Source organism: Gavia stellata, chromosome 4, assembly GCF_030936135.1.
Source record: "Gavia stellata isolate bGavSte3 chromosome 4, bGavSte3.hap2, whole genome shotgun sequence".
Classification (NCBI taxonomy): domain Eukaryota; kingdom Metazoa; phylum Chordata; class Aves; order Gaviiformes; family Gaviidae; genus Gavia; species Gavia stellata.
In genome coordinates, this window is record NC_082597.1 from 13,666,796 (window position 1) to 13,689,669 (window position 22,874).

Below are 22,874 nucleotides of genomic sequence, written 5' to 3' on the forward strand. Positions count from 1 at the left end.
ATATTCAAATGTGTCACTTTCCATGGAAGGAGCTAATGCCACAGGGTCATATCAAAAGAGACATTTAGAGACTCAAAGCTTGATGCTGCAACACCTATTAGGTGGCTGGTGTCCCACTAGATGCAGAGGGAAGATTAAGTGTGTCAGAATGATATCCAAGCAGTCTGCAAGGAAAGTATAAAAGGTAACAAGAAAAGGTAACATAAATATACTGAAAGAAATATGAAGAACAGAAAAAAAGAGGTCCATTGCTTGCTGAGAATGTGGAGAAGGCTGAAATATTCAGTGCTTTCTTTGTATCAGTCTTCATTGAGATGTTCAGAAGGACCGTACATCAATGAAGAGAAATTAGTATAAATCAGAATGAGGAGAAAACTGCTTAAAGCATACTTAGGTTCAAGTCAACTGAACCTGCTGGTGTTTGTGTATGCTCAATGACTAAGAGAAAGCAATTCCTAGACTACTGGTAATTATGTCCAAGAATTCATAGAAGACAAGAAAGCTAGTAGCAGACTAGAGAAAGAAAAACATATTCCCTATTTTTAAAGTCAAATAATAAATAAAAGTTCCTTTAACTTTCATTCTTAGAAATAATCTGTGGCAAGTTATCAAAAAATTGAAAAAATCCACCAACATGTAAATTGTGGAAAGCAAATCTTGTCATAACAGTCCAATTTTTATTTCTTATTTCTGATTTTCATTTTGATTTCTTTGTGGAAAAAGGGGAAGGAGAATGTATGAGACATCTTCTTTTCATCTTTTAACACCACCTTGTATGAAATTCACAGAAACAGGATGCAGAAATAGACTTCAGGTGGAATCACTGTAATGTGGTTACTGAAAATAATCCCTCTCAAAGGCTGCTCTGAATGGTTTGCTCCTGAATAGTAATTACAAGTGTGAAACTACAAGTGTGGTTCTGAGGAGTCTGGGATGAAATCAGCTCAATTCAGTAATGTTATTAATAATTGGACACCTATTGATAAATAATAAAATGAAATTTGCTGATGCCAAGATGTCACTATTCATAGAGGGTTTAAAATGACTTTGAGGAACTGACTTAGATTTCAAAACAAAAATTCCATACTAAAGCAGTCAATCTGATAAAATTCACTGAGGTGCACTGTGCTCAGTTTAGGACACAAAAATCAGATGCACAATGTATAATGGGGGATAACTGTCTAGACAGTACTGCTGGGGATAATCTCAGAAGCCAAGCTAACTGTGAGTCACAAATACGATGTGTTACAAAAAGGCAAAGGTCTCATTCTGGGAACATTATTAATAAGTGTTTCTCCCACATGGGAAGAATTGTTATCATTTTGATCTGTTCTGCCTACCCTCCCACCTTAGTAATACCTACAGTTTGGAGACTGCGGACAGACTTGGAAGGATCCAGAAGGGTAGTATAGAGAAATGTCATGTGTGGTATAAAACTGCAGGAATCAACTTTTCATCCTGAAAAGGCAGTAATGAGGATCCCGTGTAATAGGCACTGGGTTCTTTTCGGACCTCTTTCTATGCTTACTATTACCTCTGGCCTCACCTTGGTGCATCTTCAATATATGGGTATATCGAAGCTCCTCTTAAACAATCACTGGATTTAAAAAAGACAGAAATAGCCCCACAATATTTAAAAATCTATGCCACAATAGAAAAGAGGAGAGAGCGAGCACGTTTGAATGCCTGGACAGAGAGAAAACATACAGCATGGTTTCCTCTCATATCAGACATCAGAGAATCCACATCGGCAAGGGGAAGGAAGGGGGTTATGAATGTTTAACTACAGAGAAAATAAGAATAGGAATTTGTACCTTATTAGACACATGGGGAACCACTCCTCAGTCAAGGTTTTCTCTATTGTATGAATTCCCCAGATATGAGCGTAAAGTCTAATTGAAGCTTTTCTCGGAGTAAGAGTGTTAGCAAATTTTCTGTGTTGTTTTTCTTATCTAATCAGAGCTGGGCTTGTGCCGCAAAGGCGGTATAATTCAGTTATGCAGCAGTCAGCCACAAGACACAAATGCATGGAACACAATTAACCCGCTGCTCCTGCAACTATTCATTTTAACGCTGGTCTCACACCTTCTGATCTAAATTTCAGAGTGCCTAATTTTCACTTGTCTCTCCCCTCCTTCAGTCGCATAACTAAGATGCTGGCCTTTTTTAAGCTTTCCCAAGTTATTTGCACATAAGATTTTATATTAAAAGTGGGAACTATCAAATCAGCTACATGCTGCCTACAGAGAAAAAAATATTTTAATCCACTGAAATACAGAAAAGGTTACATTAATACAGGATAGTGCCTGCATATTGACCAATGAGAACAGAAGAAAGGCAAACAGCAAGGGAAAAATGTGACATTAACTTAACCTTTTTACATATTAAACTGTATTAAAATCTCTTTCTCTCTTTCTGCTCCGGAGTGCAGAGGATTTTATCTGAAGGACTGTGCGTGCTCTGAACAGCTTTCATCAGTACTCATTTTAATGGCTATTTATCAAGGAGTGTTAAAAACACCTCCTTCATTTGATCTAATCTGGCACTTCTTCTCTCAAAACATGCTAACAAGATCATTTTAAACACCTTCTGCAAAACATGGTCTATCCAGGCAACATGACACAAAAAAGAGCTGTCTTTAAGCCTTTGCAAAATCTGAGTTTACTTTTATAAGATTTCTACCAGGGTTTAATTGTTTCATGACATTTAGAAACAGGTTTTCCCAGTCCAGTTGAATTTTGTCTGTATTTGGCCTGACTAGTATCCTTGTGGGGATGCTACAAATCCATCTTCTGTCTGTGGTATAGAAGTGGTAAGAGAGATTTTCTGTTTTGCTCTGTGTGTACAGCAACTACATGCTACCAACTGCTCCAAAATTCAGGGTGATGCAAACAGCCCTGCACGGCCTGTTTGCAGAGGGGAGATCTCTCCACGATCCAGGGATCACCTGTGCTGTGCGTCACTGTGGCCTGGAGGTCATCAGAAGTGTCTAAAAATGCGTACTGCATGGTACAACCAAACACATTCCTCCTAACAGAGAAAAACCGCTAAGGAAGAAATTTGCACTACAAATATAAGGCCTTTTTGCAGAAAATAATCCTGATTTTTTCCCCCATTGCTCAGTCTGCAGCATTTACAAAGTGTGATAGTAAGGCTGAGAGGTTTTATTCAGATCAATGGCTTTTTAGTTAAGTACTGTCATAGATTACATACAGGATCCTGGGAGAGTTCTTAAAATAGGCTTCAACTCCTATTGACAAGGTATGAATTCCTATTGAGAAACACTGCCATAGTGCTTTTAGTGGCAATCTTTCTATCTCTGAACAAAAGTTATTTGGTAAATGCTATATTTCAGACTCAGGAAGGAAGGAAAGCCTCTGAAGGATTACACTTTTAGTCGACAGAAATACAATAGTAGCAAAGAAAACATACAAAACAGAAAACATTTCAATGTCCAAGGCCAGCAAAGAGCTGGTTTTGTCAAGACAGGCTTGTAAGAGGAAAAGAAAGTGTCCATCATCTTGAAAACTGTATAGTCTCCTTAAAACCCTCTCTAGGATGCATGCAGCATTGTTATTCTAGTGTAGTGGATACGCATGGTGAGGAAGCCATAGATGCAGACTGAGGCAGCTCTGATCCTGACGAGCAGATGTGCTCCTCTGGCACTGATAAACAAGTTTACTGAACCCACTCAACTGAGACCCTCACACACCCCTCTTGGCTGCCCATCACCTGGACCCACACCTCTACCAGCACCAGGAGATCACCCCTCCTTCTGGGCTTCACCTGGGTCACCCCTGCGATGGAGCAGGGAGGTTTCTGCCACACAGCTGCAAAACATGAACTCCAAGGGCCGTGGTGCTGCTAACACAAGGCTCACACTTTGCCTCACTGCCTTGTTCCATTAACTGTCTCACAAAATAAGTGGGTGGCTGTGGTATTGCAGCACCAAACAAGCTGTACAGCTGCTGCTTACTACATGTGCTGTCTGCCGGGCCGACTAGGCACAGCAGAAAGCAATTCCTCCCCTATTCATTGAGAAGGTTTCCAGCATCAAAAGCTGGCTCTTCTCATGGAGAGAATCACAGAATCACAGAATCACTATGGTTGGAAAAGACCTGTAAGATCATCAAGTCCAACCATCAACCCAACACCACCATGCCCACTAAACCATGTCCCACAATGCCACATCTACACATTTTTTTGAACACCTCCAGTGATGGTGACTCCACCACCTCCCTGGGCAGCCTGTTCCAATTTTTGACCACGAGCAGAACCGAAACATCCCGGTGGGAGGCAAAGCTGGGCGGAAGATCAGGGTGGATGGGAGACACAGATATCAGTGCCCCATTTTACAGCTGTAGAAACAGAGGCAGAAAAATAATAATGAAGCTAACTCTTACTGAAAAGCCGGCTGGCAGATGATTTGCGGAAATCTGTAATCAGAGCCCTGGAGTCCGCCACTCTAACTGGACGCCTCAGCCAGGGGCTGTGCTTACTCCAAGCAAAAACCTTCCATGGATAAATAGTTCAAAGCATGGTCCTGTAAGAACTCCAGCAAATCTGTGTGATATGTGCTATAACCACTAACTTTTCTCTGTTTAATAGCTTGCTTCATAAGAACTCTTAATTTGGTGTGAAACTTTGGTACCAAGATTTCGATATTCAAATGATGGATCTTTGTATTTGTGCTTTGAACCTCTCTTTTTTCTCTATGAAAACAGCAAGTTAAATGCAGCAAAGTTCTTCTCAGGCCCATACAACACTACAATTAAAGTGTAGCACAGATAATGTTTTCAGTGATTCCAACATATCAAGCAATTAAAAAAAAAAAGTCTTATATGTAGAAGACATGAGGCAAGTTACAAATGCATTACACTGATTTCAGCAGAAGACGAGCAGCATTTGATATACCACATTCAGAATCCACTTCGGAGGTTATTTAATCTGCCAGTAATATCCCTCAGACAGACAGGAACAAATGTACCTTGATGTGTCTGTCTGTTATACAAGTAACCTGTGATCCATTGAATATGTCTCTTTCTGAAACGCTTATTTTACTGCAATTCTGCCTGACTCAATATTCTTCTTACTTGACAGGTAGGAGATCAAATAATTGAAATCAATGGAGAAAGCACAAGGGACATGACACATGCCAGAGCAATAGAGCTAATCAAGTCTGGTGGCAGGAGAGTGCGACTGTTGTTGAAACGTGGAACAGGCCAGGTCCCAGAATATGGTGGGTTTTCATCTTTACATATTTCTATTGTGCATGAACCTATATAAATCAATTATATTGCTTTTGATTTAAGTAACAACTGCAGATATTTATATATTGTAATGTCCTGGGGCACATTAAGTATGGGCTTAAGTGCTTACCTGAGAACAGGTGGACTTATCCATATGTTTAAGTGCTTCTTTGGCTTAAGACCGTATATGTGTGTACATCACTGTCGTCTGCTGCCCTCCTGACAAAGGCAATGGCTTATGAGATGTGCATTGGAGGAAGCACTTTGAACTCTTTAGGGGACATCTCTGAGTGTGCTGGGAGTTGCTGATTTGCCCATAAACTGTCCTTTTCTTCCTCTATTGGTACTTCTCTGCACATTTTTAACCACTGCAGATGATCTTGTTGCCATGCAATTCAGTCTTTCGGGTTTAAACTCAAAGCATTAACAAGAATGTACTTCTTTCTTTGACAACTTCACCCATTATATTATCTCTGACAATATACACAGACGATCAAGTAGAAGCCAACTCTGAATAAAAAAAGGAGACTTTGTTCATTGTCGTGAGAAAGCAGAATGCATTCTTCTCCTATTTTGTTTCAGGGGGACTTCTGGGACTTTTTGAGTATTTCAAAAAGTGTGAGTTATTTAGACAATATAGAACCCTTGTTTCACTACTGAAATGACAAGAAATAAAAATAAATTATCCAAAGGTAATTCAAAGTCAAAAAAGCTCTTTTTTTAAATTGAAGTAAGGACTTACTCGAAAGACCGGTGTGACAATGTCATATATTTACATAAGTTCTATGATGTGCAGAGCTGGGCCTGAAATCTCACAGGAAAGGGGTTTTATTCAATGAAAATTCCTTGACTTCCGTATGCTGGGAGGTCTAAAATTCTATTAAACTTTTCTAATGTTACTTTTGAAGTGCCACCATCATTTCCCATTAGAATCAGAAATTGCAGTAGCATGTGAAAATTCAAGGTAATACTTAGGCTGAAGTGTAGGTTCAGGTCAGTCTTTGTTTCCAACATAAATTCGTTACCTCTGTTGGAGACATTAAAATCAGCTCCACTGAAAGTCAGCGTTTTGCCAGCTGTCAGTATACATGGTAATTGCACCATTTTCTTCTCTAAACTAGAGACAACTCTGTGGCTGAGGAAGTAGTCGGGATAGTGCTTGTTGAATTTTTTCCAGCTTTCAAGAGTTTCTGAATAAGGACAGGAAGGATGGGCTGCAGCCCACTCATCTGGTGATAAAGTTAGTGAGTTATACTTTTGGTGAGCAGGAACAAAGCCAATATGGCTTTCAGGGATTACAATAAATTGGTACTAAGACATGTAATATCAATTTTGACCAGTGTATAGTCCTTTCAAGGCAACCTCCAACAGAGATTCAGATCACCTCGAAAACTCTTTTGTAGGGAGAGATGCATCAGTTTTAACGAAAGAACAAACAAATGTCCAGGACTGATATAGCGGTAGTAATCCTTCTCAAATAGCAGAACCATATACCAGCAGTTCTCTGGTTCCTCAGAAAACAATTTAATCTAAGGAGGGTCACAGGAGGTTGCTATGAGCAAAGAATCGATTACAGTTCAGACCCATTCCAAATCTGACTTTCTTAAGATCCCAGTTCTCGATGGCCCTTAAACCTAGGCTTACGGGGTATCCAAAATAAATTTCTATATTTGTATAATCTCATAAATCTCTACTTTATTCCAGAATCATAAGAAAATGTAAATAGAAGTTAAAAAAGTTCAGTGTAAACAGCATTATTTTGGGAAAACAAATCCCCTGAAAGGTGTAAATGTGCGCAAGCCTTCCCTTCCCCAGAAGAACACGGAGTAGGAAACACAGATAAACCACAACAAATCCAGGCACAGTATATAGTGCTAACAGAAAGAAACAAGATGACTTCACAGGACTGTGCTCACACAGGCCATGCTCACCATTTGGAAAGGCATTTGGAATGCTTAGCATTCGTTGTGTAAAAATGCAGCTTACTATTTTATAAAAGTTGCTACGAAGAAGTGCTGTTTAATCAGATCATTTTCCTAGCTGCACCCTCAGCTTACGGCTCCGTAGGGGAGGAGAACTAAGCAGACGTGCTTGAAAACCATCTTGTCCTACTGCACTGAAAAACCAGTAAAATTGTTCAGGTATTACTTTGTAATGTACACACAACCTACAGAAAGTATCACAGCAAAGGATAACATCAGCATGTCTGCAGTTCTTAATATGTGCATTACACGGGCAGAGAAATGTTAGTGCTGCATCCAGTCTGCAGGCAGAATGGAAGCAAAATAAGAAGATGCCTGTTGAAAATAACTGAGATATTAAAATCCTCCCTAGGTCATCTCCCAAAGTAATGAGAAATACTCTAAGAACAAACAGAAGGCACACATAAAAATCAACGGCAGCCTGCTTAGGAACTTAAAAACAGACCTTAACAAACAGAAATTATTGAAACCAGAGGGCATGTCTCGAAAAGGCCAGAATCTGAAAGGTAAATCACCGTGCTGCAGAGAACGTCTGTCAGAGTATTAATGACAGAGACCCCCAGAAAAGACTGTCCTTTCCACGTAATGGAAAACTGAACGCAGAGAAGATTGTGACAGTAAGCTCGAGGACAAAGTAGTCCTGAGGACAGTAGACAAACTAGTCAATATTTAGTAGTACCACCTTCTTCCCAACAGAATTGCACAGCTGAGATGTAACAAGACTAATTGGAGCTTTTACTGAAATAATCAACCTGCCTTTTTTTTTTTTTTTTTTTTTAGCAAGTACATATCAGAAATATTTCTTACTCTCATCAAGGTCCAGCTCTGGACACTGTCAGTGGTAAATAAGACTTAATTGAGTATAAAAATGCAAGGCTGGAGGACTGAGCTGGTATCTAGATTGCAACAGTGGTGTGCAGCAGAAGCCTAGGGAGAAATAAAATCAGAGCAAGTGTACCAGGGTCCTTTCCCGGATATTCTCTCAGTCTCAGACAAGCGAAATGGTCAGGGACTTCTGAAGTCGGTTGAGGTAAGACTGTGTTTAAAGACCTTTTCAACAGCAGTGGCATTCAGACTCACAACATTAAAAAGAAGAAAGCTTAACTAGAACAACCTAAACCAACCAAAAAAAAAACCATCACATTATTGTCTCTCAGTCTTCAACTTTTTGATTTTCCTTGTGCAATATAATCAATGCTTTTTAAATTCCAGAGCCATGTTTCTGTTAGTACAAAATATGGCAGTATATATTTAAGTGCAAGAAATTTCAGTGTTTGAATGATGATGTGATTGACATCAGTAAAAGCAGTTTTAAGGAAAAATCATCAACGGTAAGAAAGTGATCTGTGAAAGAAAAGAATGTATATTGAAAAGAAGAAAGCACTCAGTGAAGAAACAAAGAACAAGCTCCTGGGAGGATATAAATCTCCTGAATGAGTTATGTCAGCTTATGCTGCCTAGAAATCTGTCCCTACAAGTACATCTCAGAAAATTCTAGCTGAGCTGAAGCACTATTCAAACCTAGGGGAAGATATAAAGTGGGTTGAAAATGCATCATTTACCTCAACTCCAGCTGCTGATTTTGCTTGAAAACAAATGCCAAATATCCCCGAGCACTTCAGAGGAAGAAATCCCCTTGTAGGGTGCACGGTACCATCAGAATACATGGGAATGAGCACAGATATGATTAATGCTCCAAAATGGTAGCTGATTTCACAGCAGGGTGCAACAAAAGAAGCTTAGAAAACAGATGTTTTATCACCCAGCATCTCAGAACACGTTTGCTGAGGATAAGGATAGCCAGAGGAACTGTGCTTCCACTGAAGGTGAATTATCACAGCTCATCCAAATCCAAAGAACATCAGCATCGTGTTTCATAGGAAATAGTCTGCCAGCCATGCTCTCCAAAGAAACAAGTCATAGTAAGAAATCATATTACTGTGCAAGAAAGACTAGAAGCACTGCTGGGAATCCTGATCCCGAAACATACTTAATGCCCGGGGAGTCCGGCTGGAGGGAGTGTGAGGTTTCATACATGCCACGGGACACAAAACTCACATTCATCACTGTTCCACTGAGCACTTCTCAGACCAACATTAAATACAATTTGAATAAAACAACAGACCTAGATTTTTCTTGCAATGGCTGCCTAATTCCCTGTGTATGCATCTACCTAAGAGGTTATTGACTTCAGCAGGAGCTACTGGGTGCGCAGCACTTCTAGAAATCTGTCTGCTCACACTGTGGGAGCCTAATTGCAGATGCTCATCTTTTTCAGGCCATAGCCATAGATGTATAAGCACCATCAGAAGGACATCTACATCACGCAGCCAAGCCAGTAGAGGCATCCCTAAAGGCAAAACGTGGGAAAACTGTTCACAAAATCCCAAAATTAAAGATTAATTAAAGATTAAGTAAAACTAAGAAATCACAACTTCTCCACCCAGCAATGAGCTCTGCAAGAGGCAAGTTAATTCCAACAACAGATCAGCCCCAGGAAGCTACAATTTTCTCTGAGAACAACCACTGTTTTCTCTAAATATCTATGGAAGAAGGTCCCTAGGAAAGCCTGAGATGTTTCATTCTCAGTCCCAGCAGTCCTGGCAGCCTGCTTCTTCTGGCTTACTGCTCCTAGCATTTCCCAACTGGAGCTTTCATTACTCAAAGCTACATTAAAATGTAAGTTCCTAGAAGTATCTGAAAGCAATGAGTCTTACAATCAAATTGCAAACAGGGCATAAAGGTGGAGGAGGCTGAGGTACAATTCACACTTGTAGGTGGACTCCATCCCTCCGGCAAGGCACAACCTCCTTCCCCAGATATTTTCTGTCTTGCACTGCAGAGGGAGCAGAAACACTGAAGTTCACCCATGAGGAACATCTAGAAGAACGCTAGTTCGTTTTCCTTCCCGCTTTCACAGCGGGACTTCAAAATCATACTTTCTATCAAGCTTGGTAGTTTTTCACTTAATTTTAAGTTGCTTAAGAGGTCCTGCAGAAAGTTGTACATTTTAGAGACTCCGGCCCATCACACTGAGATTTTGGAAAACATTTCCATTGCCCTGTCTCGGAAATATGGATCTGCCCCTGCACATGATGGCCATGAGAACCACAATCAATGAGGTTTGGTGAACAAGGGATCTGTGTCTCGGGGCTGGATGGCACTTGATGGATGTACACAACAGTGGCTCTTTCCCTCTCTCTTCCCCTTTGTTTGCCTTTGTTAAAAGACATGTCCTGGGGTTGCACTGCACATTTCTGGAATCTCTATTGTTTCACAGGATGCTAAATTATGTACAAAACTCACCCCGTGGCTTCATGACATTCAGGTGATTTTACAGAACTAGAGTTTAGATTCATTTTTGGCTATTTAAGGGAAGAGTTCCGTATGTAAAATGTAATGTTTCAGTATACACAAAACCATTGCTGGTTCACAGATAAAAGGTAGAAGGTATTTAACAGTAAGTCATTTCTGAAGGGTCTTGAAGAAACTCTCAGCTCATGTGTCAGCACTATCCCACCAACAAAACCAAAAAATGTCAGAGTTGATACCAATACGAGGATTTTTCCATACAAATAAATTGGCACAGTTCTGAAATGCATTAAACTATTTGTTTTTTATTTGTTATGACTGCTCCAAAAAGCACCTTAAGATGTACTCCACATCCACAGTCCAGGTGAATCTATGTCCTGAATATATATGCACAGTAGTTTCAGCCATCCACTAATATTTAGACTTACAGCATGCTTATTTGTCTTGGCTTTACAGAAATACTTCTTTCCTGTTACATATAAGCTTTTTACGCAGTTATTCTAAACTTACTAAGAATTCTCTGCTCTAACAGTAGTACAATATCTGTATGTCACTGGTTCTGTTAATTCTAATGATTGGTCCTAGGCTGTTCCTCCCCTTCCTTTAGGAATGGTACCTTCCAGTCTCTCCATGTGCATGAAAAGTGACAAGCATGGGTCCCCATATTTCTACTTATTGGGCCACCCTAAAGACACGGTTTGTAAACTCTGCATGTATATTATCTTTCTCTAATACGCTTTTGTTTCTCACAACTGTAATAGAGTCTTTCCCAACTTTTTCTTACACGCTGCCTTGCTTAGTAGTTTCTACAGTATTTGACTTTTCTTTCATAATTGATTATCTTAGATATCAAAGCAACTATGCATTTTACAAATGCCTTTTAATATCCTAGAGAACTGGTGCTTCATGTTACACTGCTGCTAGTGCAAGAAACACAGCCATAGGTCTGCTATATACCTGCTTTTTCTCATGACAAAAATTTATCCTCTGAATATGACTTTTCAGGTGGAAAATCTTAAGCTTTTGGGAACCAAAGCCATAATTTTCCCCTTCCTTATGGTACCTGGCTTGCAAAAATATTAGTAATATGAAGGTAGAAGATAGATGCTGATCTCAAGCAATATTTATATGCAGCCTCTTGAAGAAATAACTAATGTAAAATTGAAGACTTTTGGGAACATGCTGTAAGGCAATACTTGTTTTTTAAACCCAGTCACTATGCTGAATTTACACATCGTACTTCGCACTTGATTTCAAGCTATTTTCTTCATAAATCAGATTCAACTGCACAGATTGTTCAGATACATCAAATTTGTAATACAGAGTCATGGCCCAGACATGATACCTGGAAAGCAAAGGAAGAGAAAAACTTATTTTTCCTATTTATTATTGATTGCTGTCATCACAGAAAATGCAGAAGTGTTCAGATGCATTCTGTCTGTCTGTTGTAGACTTTGCACAATGTGGTATATTTGCTAAAATTATAAGGCCAGTCTCACACTATTGAAGTAGACAGAGTCGAAATAGAAAAGGAGTCATACCCAAAGGTGTCCGTCCTCCTAGCCTTTGAGCTTCCAGCAGCTCCTCCAGTGTGATGCCCACAGAATTCCTGCCCCCAGCACCCAAGCACTAAGCTGTGCTTAAGGGATCAGTCTTGTGCATGCAGATCTGGGTAATCTGATCGATTGCTTGCATGTGTTTCCAGTTAAAGCTTATTTCCAATTTGTGAGTATAAACAAGAATTTTTTGAGCTAAGACATGTCCCTATACTTTGCTAGCACAGAGCTGGGCACATCCAGAGGCCATTTGAAAATTGTACCCATGTTGTTCAAGTGTGTATGTATGTCACCATTGGAGACCTCCTAGCAGCAAAGAAGTTTCTGCACCGTGTAGAAATCTGAATTGCACCATTTTTTGCCGTCATTATCACCCTACTTCTGTTTTGTTCTCCTTGGCACTTCACTAAAAGTAGTTTAGAGAGATCATGAGGTTAAAAAATTCAGGCTGGCATTAGGGCCATTTTACAAGTCTTAGCTGTCAAGAATAGGAAGTTCAGTGAACTGCCGTTCCACCACAAACGTTAGCTATTCATAACCATAGCTTTCTATGCATTATCTTTATTTTTCCTGCTATAGCATAATGGACACAGGAAATAAGTCTTTTTTCCTGAAATAGGTAGAAATGTAATTCCTCTATAAATATAGCTAAAGTTAGTTTTGCACAGTGACTCAGAGGTGAATAGTTCTGATTATTTATTTGGCAGGAAGTGTTAGGACAGAATTTTTTTCCCAGTAAAATATATCCAGAAAATCAAAAGCAATTTATTTGGGGTCAACACCAAACCCAAAATATTTGATTAGTAAAAAACCTAATATCAGGTCAAATAAAGATATGTATGTTATAAAGTGTTCCAATTTCAGGTGTTTTTAATGAAAGAGTTTTGAGGGGGAGGATTTTCCTAGAGAGATGGTTTTGCAATGGGGCTTTTCCCAACCAAATTGTGGCTGTGTTCCTATTTATAAGAGCATAGACTGAGGATATAAGTCATTTCCTGATGCAGAACAGATATACTGCTCATTCTAGCGTGTCTTAGGAGAGGCCCCTACTATAACGTCATAGTGCAGTCTGTTATGAGTCCGTATGTCTCCCACAGGAACTATTCTATTTTGTATAAGTAATCACTTCTGGAAATAATCAGCAGGCTTACTTGAAGTTAGATATAGCACAGGAGAGATGCAGGTGCTAGAAGGTGGTTTAGAAAGCACATCCAGATCAAGTGATACATGCCTGTGCTTTCTTGCACCATGGGTTTGGTAGCCCTTACTAGTCACCACTGCATTTATATTTGCAAAAATAGATGAAAAATTGGGAGCTTCTACTGTGTTTTTATTGTCTGAATACAGTTAAAGCCTTCAGAAATCTCCAGAGAGCTGCAAACTGCATTCTTCTAGTTCTTTAACTCTGTTAGTATGTCTGAAGCTTTTATGTTTGCCTAATAAATGTCTAAAGCATCTTGGCCTGTACATTTAAGCCAGATACTCCTACCTGTTCAGAGCAGTGATCAGATAATCCAATTCATCCTTTTTTTAATGCTCATTTTATAAATCTCTAGAGCTGAGGTTGGGTATTATTTGAAACTTGAACTATCCCATATATCATTCATCTGATGTGAGTGCAAAAATCAATAGTCATTTTGGAAAAGTGCCCTTTTCTTCTGTGACCACCTTGGCGGAACTGCAAACATTCATTCATATTCCTGCTGCATTTCCAATACCACCTTCTTATTTCTAGTAATACCACCTTAATTTCAGGAACCTGTGGTGTGTTAAAAAAAAAAAAAAAAAGGACTGAGTAAATGAATCAATATACTGGTTAATAACATTGGTCTAAAACCATCAGGGAATTTGAATATGGGCTCCCAAAGGTTCTAGCTGTTTTATTGCTATGGGTAAAAACTATTCAAGGACAAAATTGAATATTAAAATTTGTTTTACAAATATGTCTTTAGTATTTAATAAATATGTAGCAGCTGGTAGGAAAGCAGAACATCCTTCTGTTAAATAACAGTGTATGTGTATGTATATGTGGGTGTGTATAGTTATTTTTGTCTTGCAGCAAATTTCTATTTTAAAAGATACATAGACCTTTTACATAGGTATCCCTTGATATAGAAATAGAAAACACAGTTTTGAAAGAAAGAGGGACACACGGGAAGACATCTTATGTTCTGTGGCAATGTTTTTGCACTTTCAGGGAAGCGATACCTTTTCCTTACTTTTTAAATGCAAAAATACTGAGTCCTTTCCATAGTCCTAAACATTACTTCGGCAATTACGCTCCCAGTGACTTTGGCCAGTCCAGCTGAATTCTCTAACCCACGCTTCCTCCGTCTGTATAACAGGGGTAGAAATATTTACTTACCTATCTCATGGGATTGTTATGGAGATTAATTATTTAATGCTTGAAAAGCACTTTAAAGATTAAAATTCCTAGTCAATTACTCAATATTATTATTAAAGCAGAACCTTACTAATCCACACGCATTATAATCCATGCCAAAATTGGCAGTGTCCCCCCACATCTGAGCAAAGATTTAATAATAAGGCTGTTGAGCAAGTTCTCTTATTACTAAGGCTTAATTATTACAATATCATATTCTGGAGTAGATTTACTAATATGGTGTAAAGTGTAGATAATTACAGCTAAGCTACAGTGAGTAAAACAGATGAACAAACATTATCCCTGGTTTTGTTCACATAAACTGGCAAGCAGATTTACCAGCCAAAGAAGGGAAAAGTCCCACCCACAAATCTTTTTCTGATTTTTTTTTGGTGGCTTCCTGTATTTCCATCCGGTTGACGATATTAGAAGATAAGCACCCGAAATACAGGGCCTGAAAGAACGCAGACATCCCTCTGTCTCCACAGCGTCCGGTTTTCCTCTCCTCATGTAATCCAGAGAAATAGGAAAAACGGGAATTCAGTAACACTTACTATGTCCTTGCAATTTGCAGAAGTCCAGTCTTCCGCTGTTGCAGCGTAAAATCCCTCTCCTGCTGCTCATTTTGCAGTTCCTCTCATTTGCAAATTTGTAAAGGGCCCCCAGTTAATAGCAAGACTGCATCGCTCCAACTGGTTTTTAATCAGAGTTAGCTTCCCTGAGCGTCTGTGATGGTATCCTTACTACACAGAGCTCCGTATCAAAGGGGACAGTATGAAGGCACAAACCACTATTTCTGTGGTCTGGCCCAATAATTCTCATCATGAAGGTTGTGCAATAACTGCTTCAATGGCCAGACTTCAAGGGATTTAAAACCCATTTCACATCTCTTCAGCACGGTCAGTTTTCTGCAATGGCATGCATTTCCCCAAGGGAGAGCGAAGACACTCATCTATATTTTTAAGTGAATAGTGATTTGGAGGGGTTAAACTTCATACTCCTTAGAAGTATCCAGAAACTATTGTGTGTCCTCCTCTGGCTTGACAGGAACAAGAACATTTTATCTTTGTATCTCCTGACAAAGACTCCATCTCTAATATCAGCTGAACTTCGGATACAATGGCTTTGAACTCATTTACATGATTTTTTAATTGATCTGTGGTTATCCAGGTATAAAAAGTCTGGCTTTTTACCTTGCTTAAAAGAATCCATAAACAGCCATCAGCTCTTCTAGGGACAAAAGCCCAGCCATGAAAGTACGAAAAGTTGTATAAAGGTACAAGAGGCAGTCAAGCTGTATCAGACAAGCCTTGCCCACGGCCTGGTGCTATGATACACAGGACTAAATTAAACCGACGGGGCCTCTTATGACTCTAGTCGTTGGCATCTGAAATTTGGTGGGTCTAAATGGTCACATAGAGAGTGAAATAAAAAAATGTTATTCAAGCATTAGAGAGGAGAAAGCAAGCTTTGCCCATATAGGGACTTGCAGCTGGTCCTGCCTCTGCCCTTCTCGCTCCGCCATCCCATGGTGCAATTCCTGGCTGATGCTTTTTGGCCCGACCGCAGGGAGAGGTTAGCAGAGCTCATGGCCTCTGTCAGATTTCTTATAGCTTGTTACTCCTAGCTTGGGAAAAACCCCTCAGAAAAAGAAATGCCTTTTTTTCACTTCAACAATATGAAGCAACTGTCACTCTCCAACTGATGCTTAATGAACATGACCATAGAGCATGTTATATTTTGTTGAGCTACACAACACATATGCAACTCAGAATTTTAAACATCTGGGTTTTCTAACAATATGCAGGTTGTGTTTACTCATTAGGAGCTGAATATTACAATGTGACATTCATTTATTCGTGCACTTCCATCTCATTATACGGTTTTCAGAGAAAATTGGCTCAGCATCCAAAAGATATCATATACCACGATAGCCCCAACAGCATGCATGGTCCCAGGGCCAGCTCTGCACCTTCAGTGCCCAGCGGCCTCAAGGCTGAAAAGAGTTTGCTAAAGAGAGGCTAAACTAATTCTGCAGCTTCTACCCTAAGCAGGACAGGAATACTTATTCATGAGCTTTGTAAATAAGGATGCGTTCAAACTAAGTTAATCGTTTTGCTTAAGATCCTGCTGAGATCTTAAGTGAGAACTGCCAACACTCAGCACCTGCCAGACACTACTTTCCAGGTGCATTTCATATACAGTCAAAATGCTCTGAATTCCTCACTTATTATATAAATTTTATATAGTATCTACATACCTTTAATAATGACAGCTATTTATTGACCAGACAGGGTGTGATGCCTACTGTTAACACCCATTTTAGCTGTGATAATTAATAATTTTAATATTTAAGTTTAATTAAATGTGTAATATCCAACTCTTAAATTATTCAGTCTCTGCAGAATGTTTTTCATTAATACCACACATTCTATTAACATATTTATGAACACCTTTTATGACTTAATGTGGCTTAACTCTATTAATAAAAACTAATTTTAAAGTCATTATCTTTTTTAATTATACAGTAACTTGCAATGTAGATTTTCCACTTCCAGCATGGCTCTCGAAGAGAACTGCTGAGGTTTCTGCAGCTTCTACTCTACTGCCTGACCACACAGAAAAAATAAAACCTTCTTTACTGCAGGGATGAAGTTCTTTTGCCTGACTAGCTCTGATCTGATAGATATGTGAGATGCTCAGCACTTCAAAAAGGGTACCAAACCGCCTGAAGGACCTAGTGAATGATAATGCCAAGTTAGAGCAACATCACTCAAGGCTAGCACTTAGGCTGCCCATAGACTTAACACTGACGTAGCGGTGAGGAGCTTGCCGTGGAGGATAAAAGCACTGTACAGGCTGCAGCTTTTCATTTCAGCTGTTCACAGTATGGATTATTGCAGGAGTAATCCTGTAACATTTATTGCAGATACATTAACTTGATTCAAGGAAAAATCAAATTTACCAAGTTCACTCAGATTAGTGATCATGATCATTGGTTTAAATATTTAATGTATAGGTCTGTTTACTAGATCCATATCTATTGAACAAGCTAAAATTAGTCTTGGAATGAGTGATAAACTGTGTACTCATAATCATCTGGCCTTAAGATTCACAACCAAAAGACTATTACAGTAAATTAGTAAACCGATTTACTAAACTAATTTACCTGTTTCAGGTCTGAAATATAACCTGTTTGTAAGTGTGGCTTGATTATTTTTTTCCTTTCCCATTCTGCACTTTAGGTAGTTTTTTCTGTGTAGAAAAATTATCCTTTTTTATTCTTGCTATTGTAAGGGCAGTGTTAAAATTATCTCGGTCCTGTTGTAAGGTGTGACTGATGTTGCTGGAAAGAGCCGAATGATGCAGAGCTTGGGCATTATTACAAAATCGCAGTGAATTGCTTATGGATGGGATTTATATTTAAGGGGTGAACAATGCTAGAGTAACCAGGAGAGGGCTAAAGCAGCACCCCAAGATCATCCAAGTCCTGGAGACAATCCAGCCCACCTGCTCCCCAGGGCAGAAACTCTGAGTGCTTCTGAATTCATTAGTTATCTTCTCCTGTATTAGCCCGAAAGGTGTCAGGCCACTTACTTGCAGTGGCCCGTGCTTGCTAAGAAGGGCCTGATGTGGGGCAATGGGTGTAGATCTCTGTTTCCATCCACTCAGCTTTGATCCACAGCCTCCAAAAGGGCTTCCCAGAGAGCTCCCCAGCATTGGTTGTGTACACATTCAACAGAAGAGCAGACATCTATTTCCAGAGGTCTTCTGAGACACCTCTCTCTCTGACTCTGTAAGGCAATTAAATTATTATCTCAAGTGATTAGGACAGTAAAATACTGGTGAAGCAGTGCAATAATTAAACAACTAACTCAGGGCACGGGATTTACTGAGGACACACTGGGTATAGTGTAGGACCAGAAACAGTGCAGAATAAGAACAGGAACTCTCCAAGGCAGATCAATCACTTCCCATTTTCTTTGTTAACCATCTTTAAAGAATACATTACATAAAAAATTGAAAAGTGCTTTCATCCATAGCGCTTTCTACACATTAAAGCCAACACAAATCAATGTGTGTGACTCCCTTGTTTCAAGAAAACATTCAGCATTTTTCTAAAGGGTTTTTTAAATTTTTTCCTTACAATATGCAGTTTTGCCCTCTCTACCCCAAGTTTAAATTTTCCCTTTGTCTCTGTTCCCTTAGCTCCAAAAACAAGCAGTATCATCTCCTCAGCTTCTGCAGATTTGGTCTTCTAGGCATAACTAACAATCTGCTCTTTCTGAAGTGTGTTTCAGTAATTCTCAAATTAGATCTCTGAACATGAAAGCACTTTTTCTAACAAACCTCCATGCAGAGTACAGAAATGGTGATGAAAGCGAATTTTACCTGAGTTGAGATCATTCAAAGTCTTATCAGACAGCCCTTACAAGGACTCTATGAACACCATCTCTGCTGTAAAAATATTTGGAGCATCTTCCATTCAATATCTAGGTAAAGTATACAATGGAAGATGGATATAATGAACCCAAAGGAACTAAATTGTTGCTCATCAGTAATGATTAGTAACATGAAAAGAAGTAGGGCATCAGAGTATTAATGGCACTGGGAACTGAACAAAGCAGGGAATAGAGCTGTGCTTCCTGGTGTTGGAACAGGTCAATGACTGAATTTTCTGGATGTAAAATTAAACATTTGACGTTTAATAGGAGATAAAAGTATTCCTCACTTACTTACCCTACATTTACAGTCACATCTCTTCAGTTCTTGTGGACATCTGCAGAAGCCATGCCACCGATAGCTCCCAGTAGTAGTAGACCAGTGATGAAAATAAAAATGCACAATGACTTTGGTGACAGAGAGACTGACATTGTTTCATACTCCAAACATCAGTCTTTCTTGAGGAATCATTCTACTTTTCTGAAAACGCCAAGCACAAAATTCAGAAGTAAAAGGTGCAGGGACTCAGATGCATGTTTGTTTTCCTGTAATCTTTCATGACTTTGTTAACTCACTCCGGTTACCCTGACCAACCATCCTCAACCTTTGCAAAAACAAGTGTGCAAAGCCAAAAAACACAAATTCCTAGAAAGCAGGAAAATTCCACTCTTAAGCAAAGTTACATTTATAAGCTACTATAAACATTCAAAGTCACCATGACATTACTGAGTACAAACAGGCGAGCAGTATAATGAATGCGGTTACATTAAGGCAGCAAGAAATTAGATTAGTTTTTTATTGTGTCAGGAACAAGACTTCACAATACCAAACAGATCACTTAACTGCATCTGTAGGAAAGGAAAAGTAGTTCATATGCCAAAATAACTGAGTATAACCTGGATTTATTTTTGTAAATGTACATAGCATGTATGTAATTTCTGTGCATAGAACCAACATTTTGCACCCATAGCACACTGCCGTCATAGTTTAAAAAAAAAGCGTAAGGGCAGTGCTAATAATGCAAAGGCTATCCCACCAGGATGTGCCCATGGCGGCTGACCAAACGAAGGACCGTATCACAGCAGAAGGCACCTAAATCCAATGATGTTTATTTCCAGAGCTATTGGTGTTGGGGGTTTTGAACATGGATAAGAGCAGTGGAAGGGGAGCCAAGCAAAGTATCGTTTATGAGAAAACATTTGCATAGCACTGTTGAATAATTAACAAGAAGTGCAAGTTTATAGCCAGAAGTATGGGGAGCCTGTAAGGTGGGGGCAGAGCCCATTGCCACTCACTTTCCGGGAGAGGCTGGGGGAAAGGGTGGCATATCATGTCATGTTTCCATGAGGCTGACAGCTGGACAGAAGGTACCAAGAGCTTTTCTTGCCATCAAACCTTCAGAGAATCATTTATTTCAGGAGACAAAGGGTGCTGTATGCCTGGGTTGTGGAAGCTCCAGGATGAAAGATTAAAGATTCTTTAAACATTCTGAAATAGCCCTCCTTAGAGAGCGTTAAAGACAAGCTGCAGGAGACCAATGCAATCAGGAACATCACAGACATGTCAAGCTATAATGAGAAAGAGCCAAATGCATTCCTGGTGTAACACTGCCAACATTAGTGGATACTCACCAGGGGACAATTTGTTCCATTTTCGTTATTAGCAGCATCTGTAAGAACTGTTTGCCACCTTCTGGCAATACATAATTTCGGACAAAAAGTAGGGAAAAAAATAAAGCACCATATTTTTCATTTAATCGAAAGCTTTTTGATACCCTAGGAAAATAATTCTGGGAAGATAGGAAAACAGCTGCTTAGACATTTCAGGAAATGTTTTATTCAGCCTACTGAAAGCATTCAAAGTTTTAATATATTGTTCATTATTCACATAATTTGGAAATTAAAAAGGCATTGAGGTTTTATTGTACTTAAGTAATGAAATGGAATAGTTTTATTCTTAACAATACTATTAAATATTAAAGAAATTAATATTAGTACTTTATGGTTAATTTTATCTGATGAAAAATCTCATATTCTTTATAAACTACTGAGCAATTATTTAAAATATTTTGATGCAAAAGGAGAACCTAGTCACAAATCCAAGGTCTAACCTCTCTTGACCCGAGATCTTGGCAGAGCAGATAAGCATAGCAAGACTAGACTTGATATAGAATCTTAGAAGGACAACCAGTAAAAAAAAAGCTTAAGTATTACGAGAAATTAAATAAACTTATCAGTAGGGTGAGCTCTTTGCTCTGTCTTAGTACCTAGGCAATGCTCAGAAATTAAGACAGGCAGACCTCTCTTCTCCATTAGCATTAAAGCTAGGTTTCTTTTGCTAGTGGTTCAGACGTAAGCCATCAGCAAGCACTGGGATCCAAGTAGAAGACTAGGCTTTAGTTAAGAGAGGAGCAAGTAGATACATGAGAGTAGTACCCTTATTTCCACTCCATTGAACATGTGTAAGCTGATGTAGCAAAGCAAACAATTCATGTATATGGCAGTTCTACCTCAAACAAAAAAGCCTTTAGACAGAAAACTTCTGCTGATGATGTTTTCCCCTTGTCACTCATCCTCCAAAATGGCTGTGTTCATCTCCTACTTCTCCTCCTACACACTCAAATCTTGTGTCTGTGGTGTCTCTTACTCAGTTAGCAATTTACTCCTTGCCTGGGAGTTATGCGAAACAGGTTGTAGGTGAGTCACTCTTACACATCCCATGGAGAAGTGCTGCCAACCTGCATGACAGTAGCTTGTGGAAACTAAAAGCCACCCAGAAAACACCTACTAAATTACACCAAATTAAATGCCATCACAGTGACAGATTATAGTGCTGCTCCCAGCTCCTTTATCTTGTCTATATTAGTAGGTCAAGGGAGATTTTCTCCCTTCAAAGAAGGGAGGAAGGCATCTATCAGCCTTCAGTGAGATGTATACCTCTGAAAAACAATTTCTGCCACAGTAAGGATGATATCCATAGTGACAAAGACAGAAACAAATTTAAAACTACATCATCGTAAATCTCTCCAGCAGTTTCAGCTGAATGCAGGATCCTTCATCTCTGCTTGTAAGTTGTTTGGGCATTAGTAGTTCATGCTCTGTTAAGCAAATACTGCCTTTAGTTCCTCCCAGAGGTGAAGGGAGAAAAAAGTAAAATCATTGCTCTGTCTCTGGTTTAGTATGTTTGCAAAATGTTTTGAAATATTTTGGAATAACAGAGAGTAAAAGTAGGTTATGTTCACACTTAACACACAGGTTTTATATAAAGCTTAAAAAAAGAAAAAAAAAACCAGAAAAAATATTTCTTCAGAAATATTAATAACTCTCTCCAAAATGCAGCTATAACCTCAGAATAAGCATAAAGAGAAATTATTAGTTTAGTTGCTCTACAGAACAAAATCTTGCATTTTTCTCCTGTTTATATTTGTCATGGATAAGAAAACATTTTAGTGCTGGTTGAACAAGTCCAAATGAACCCTTATGGCTTGAACATAGCTCTTTAAAAGGCTTTTCTTTTGAGCAACAAATTACTTACATTACTGCACTTTGCTCTACTCTAGCAATTTTGCTATTTTCACATAATGTTCAAACATTAGAGGAAAGTCGGTTACAATATCCTCACATCAGTATTCTCCTCACTAGCCAGTGACATATTGCACCAATGGCTTGTTGACATTAACGTCTACCAAAGCTGAGGATGACTTTCTACAAAATGTCATTTCATTTGAAAGAAAAAGCAGGTTAGGTTTTGGCTGTCTCAGATTGCTGGTACTCAAACCTTATAGAAAGTCATTTCGTCAAGTTCTTACTTGCAAGTACGATATTGCCACAGAATAAGAATGATAGTTTTATTTCATGGCAGCTTTTTCCCCCTGCCACTGGAAATACAGCCTGTACAGGTGCCTTTCCAGCAAGAAGGCCAGGCACAGTATTTTAAATAAACTGCAGCC

At 39.1% G+C, this 22,874-nt stretch overlaps 1 protein-coding gene across 1 annotated transcript in view; it reads left to right on the plus strand.

Moving 5' to 3' along the window:
- The window catches only part of MAGI2 (membrane associated guanylate kinase, WW and PDZ domain containing 2), a 765,547-nt gene that overhangs the window by 738,505 nt on the left and 4,168 nt on the right, over positions 1-22,874 (plus strand). Inside the window, exon 21 of the mRNA XM_059815959.1 lies at positions 5,101-5,239. Coding sequence (XP_059671942.1) covers positions 5,101-5,239 — 139 coding nt within the window. The remainder of the gene's footprint in view (positions 1-5,100; positions 5,240-22,874) is intronic.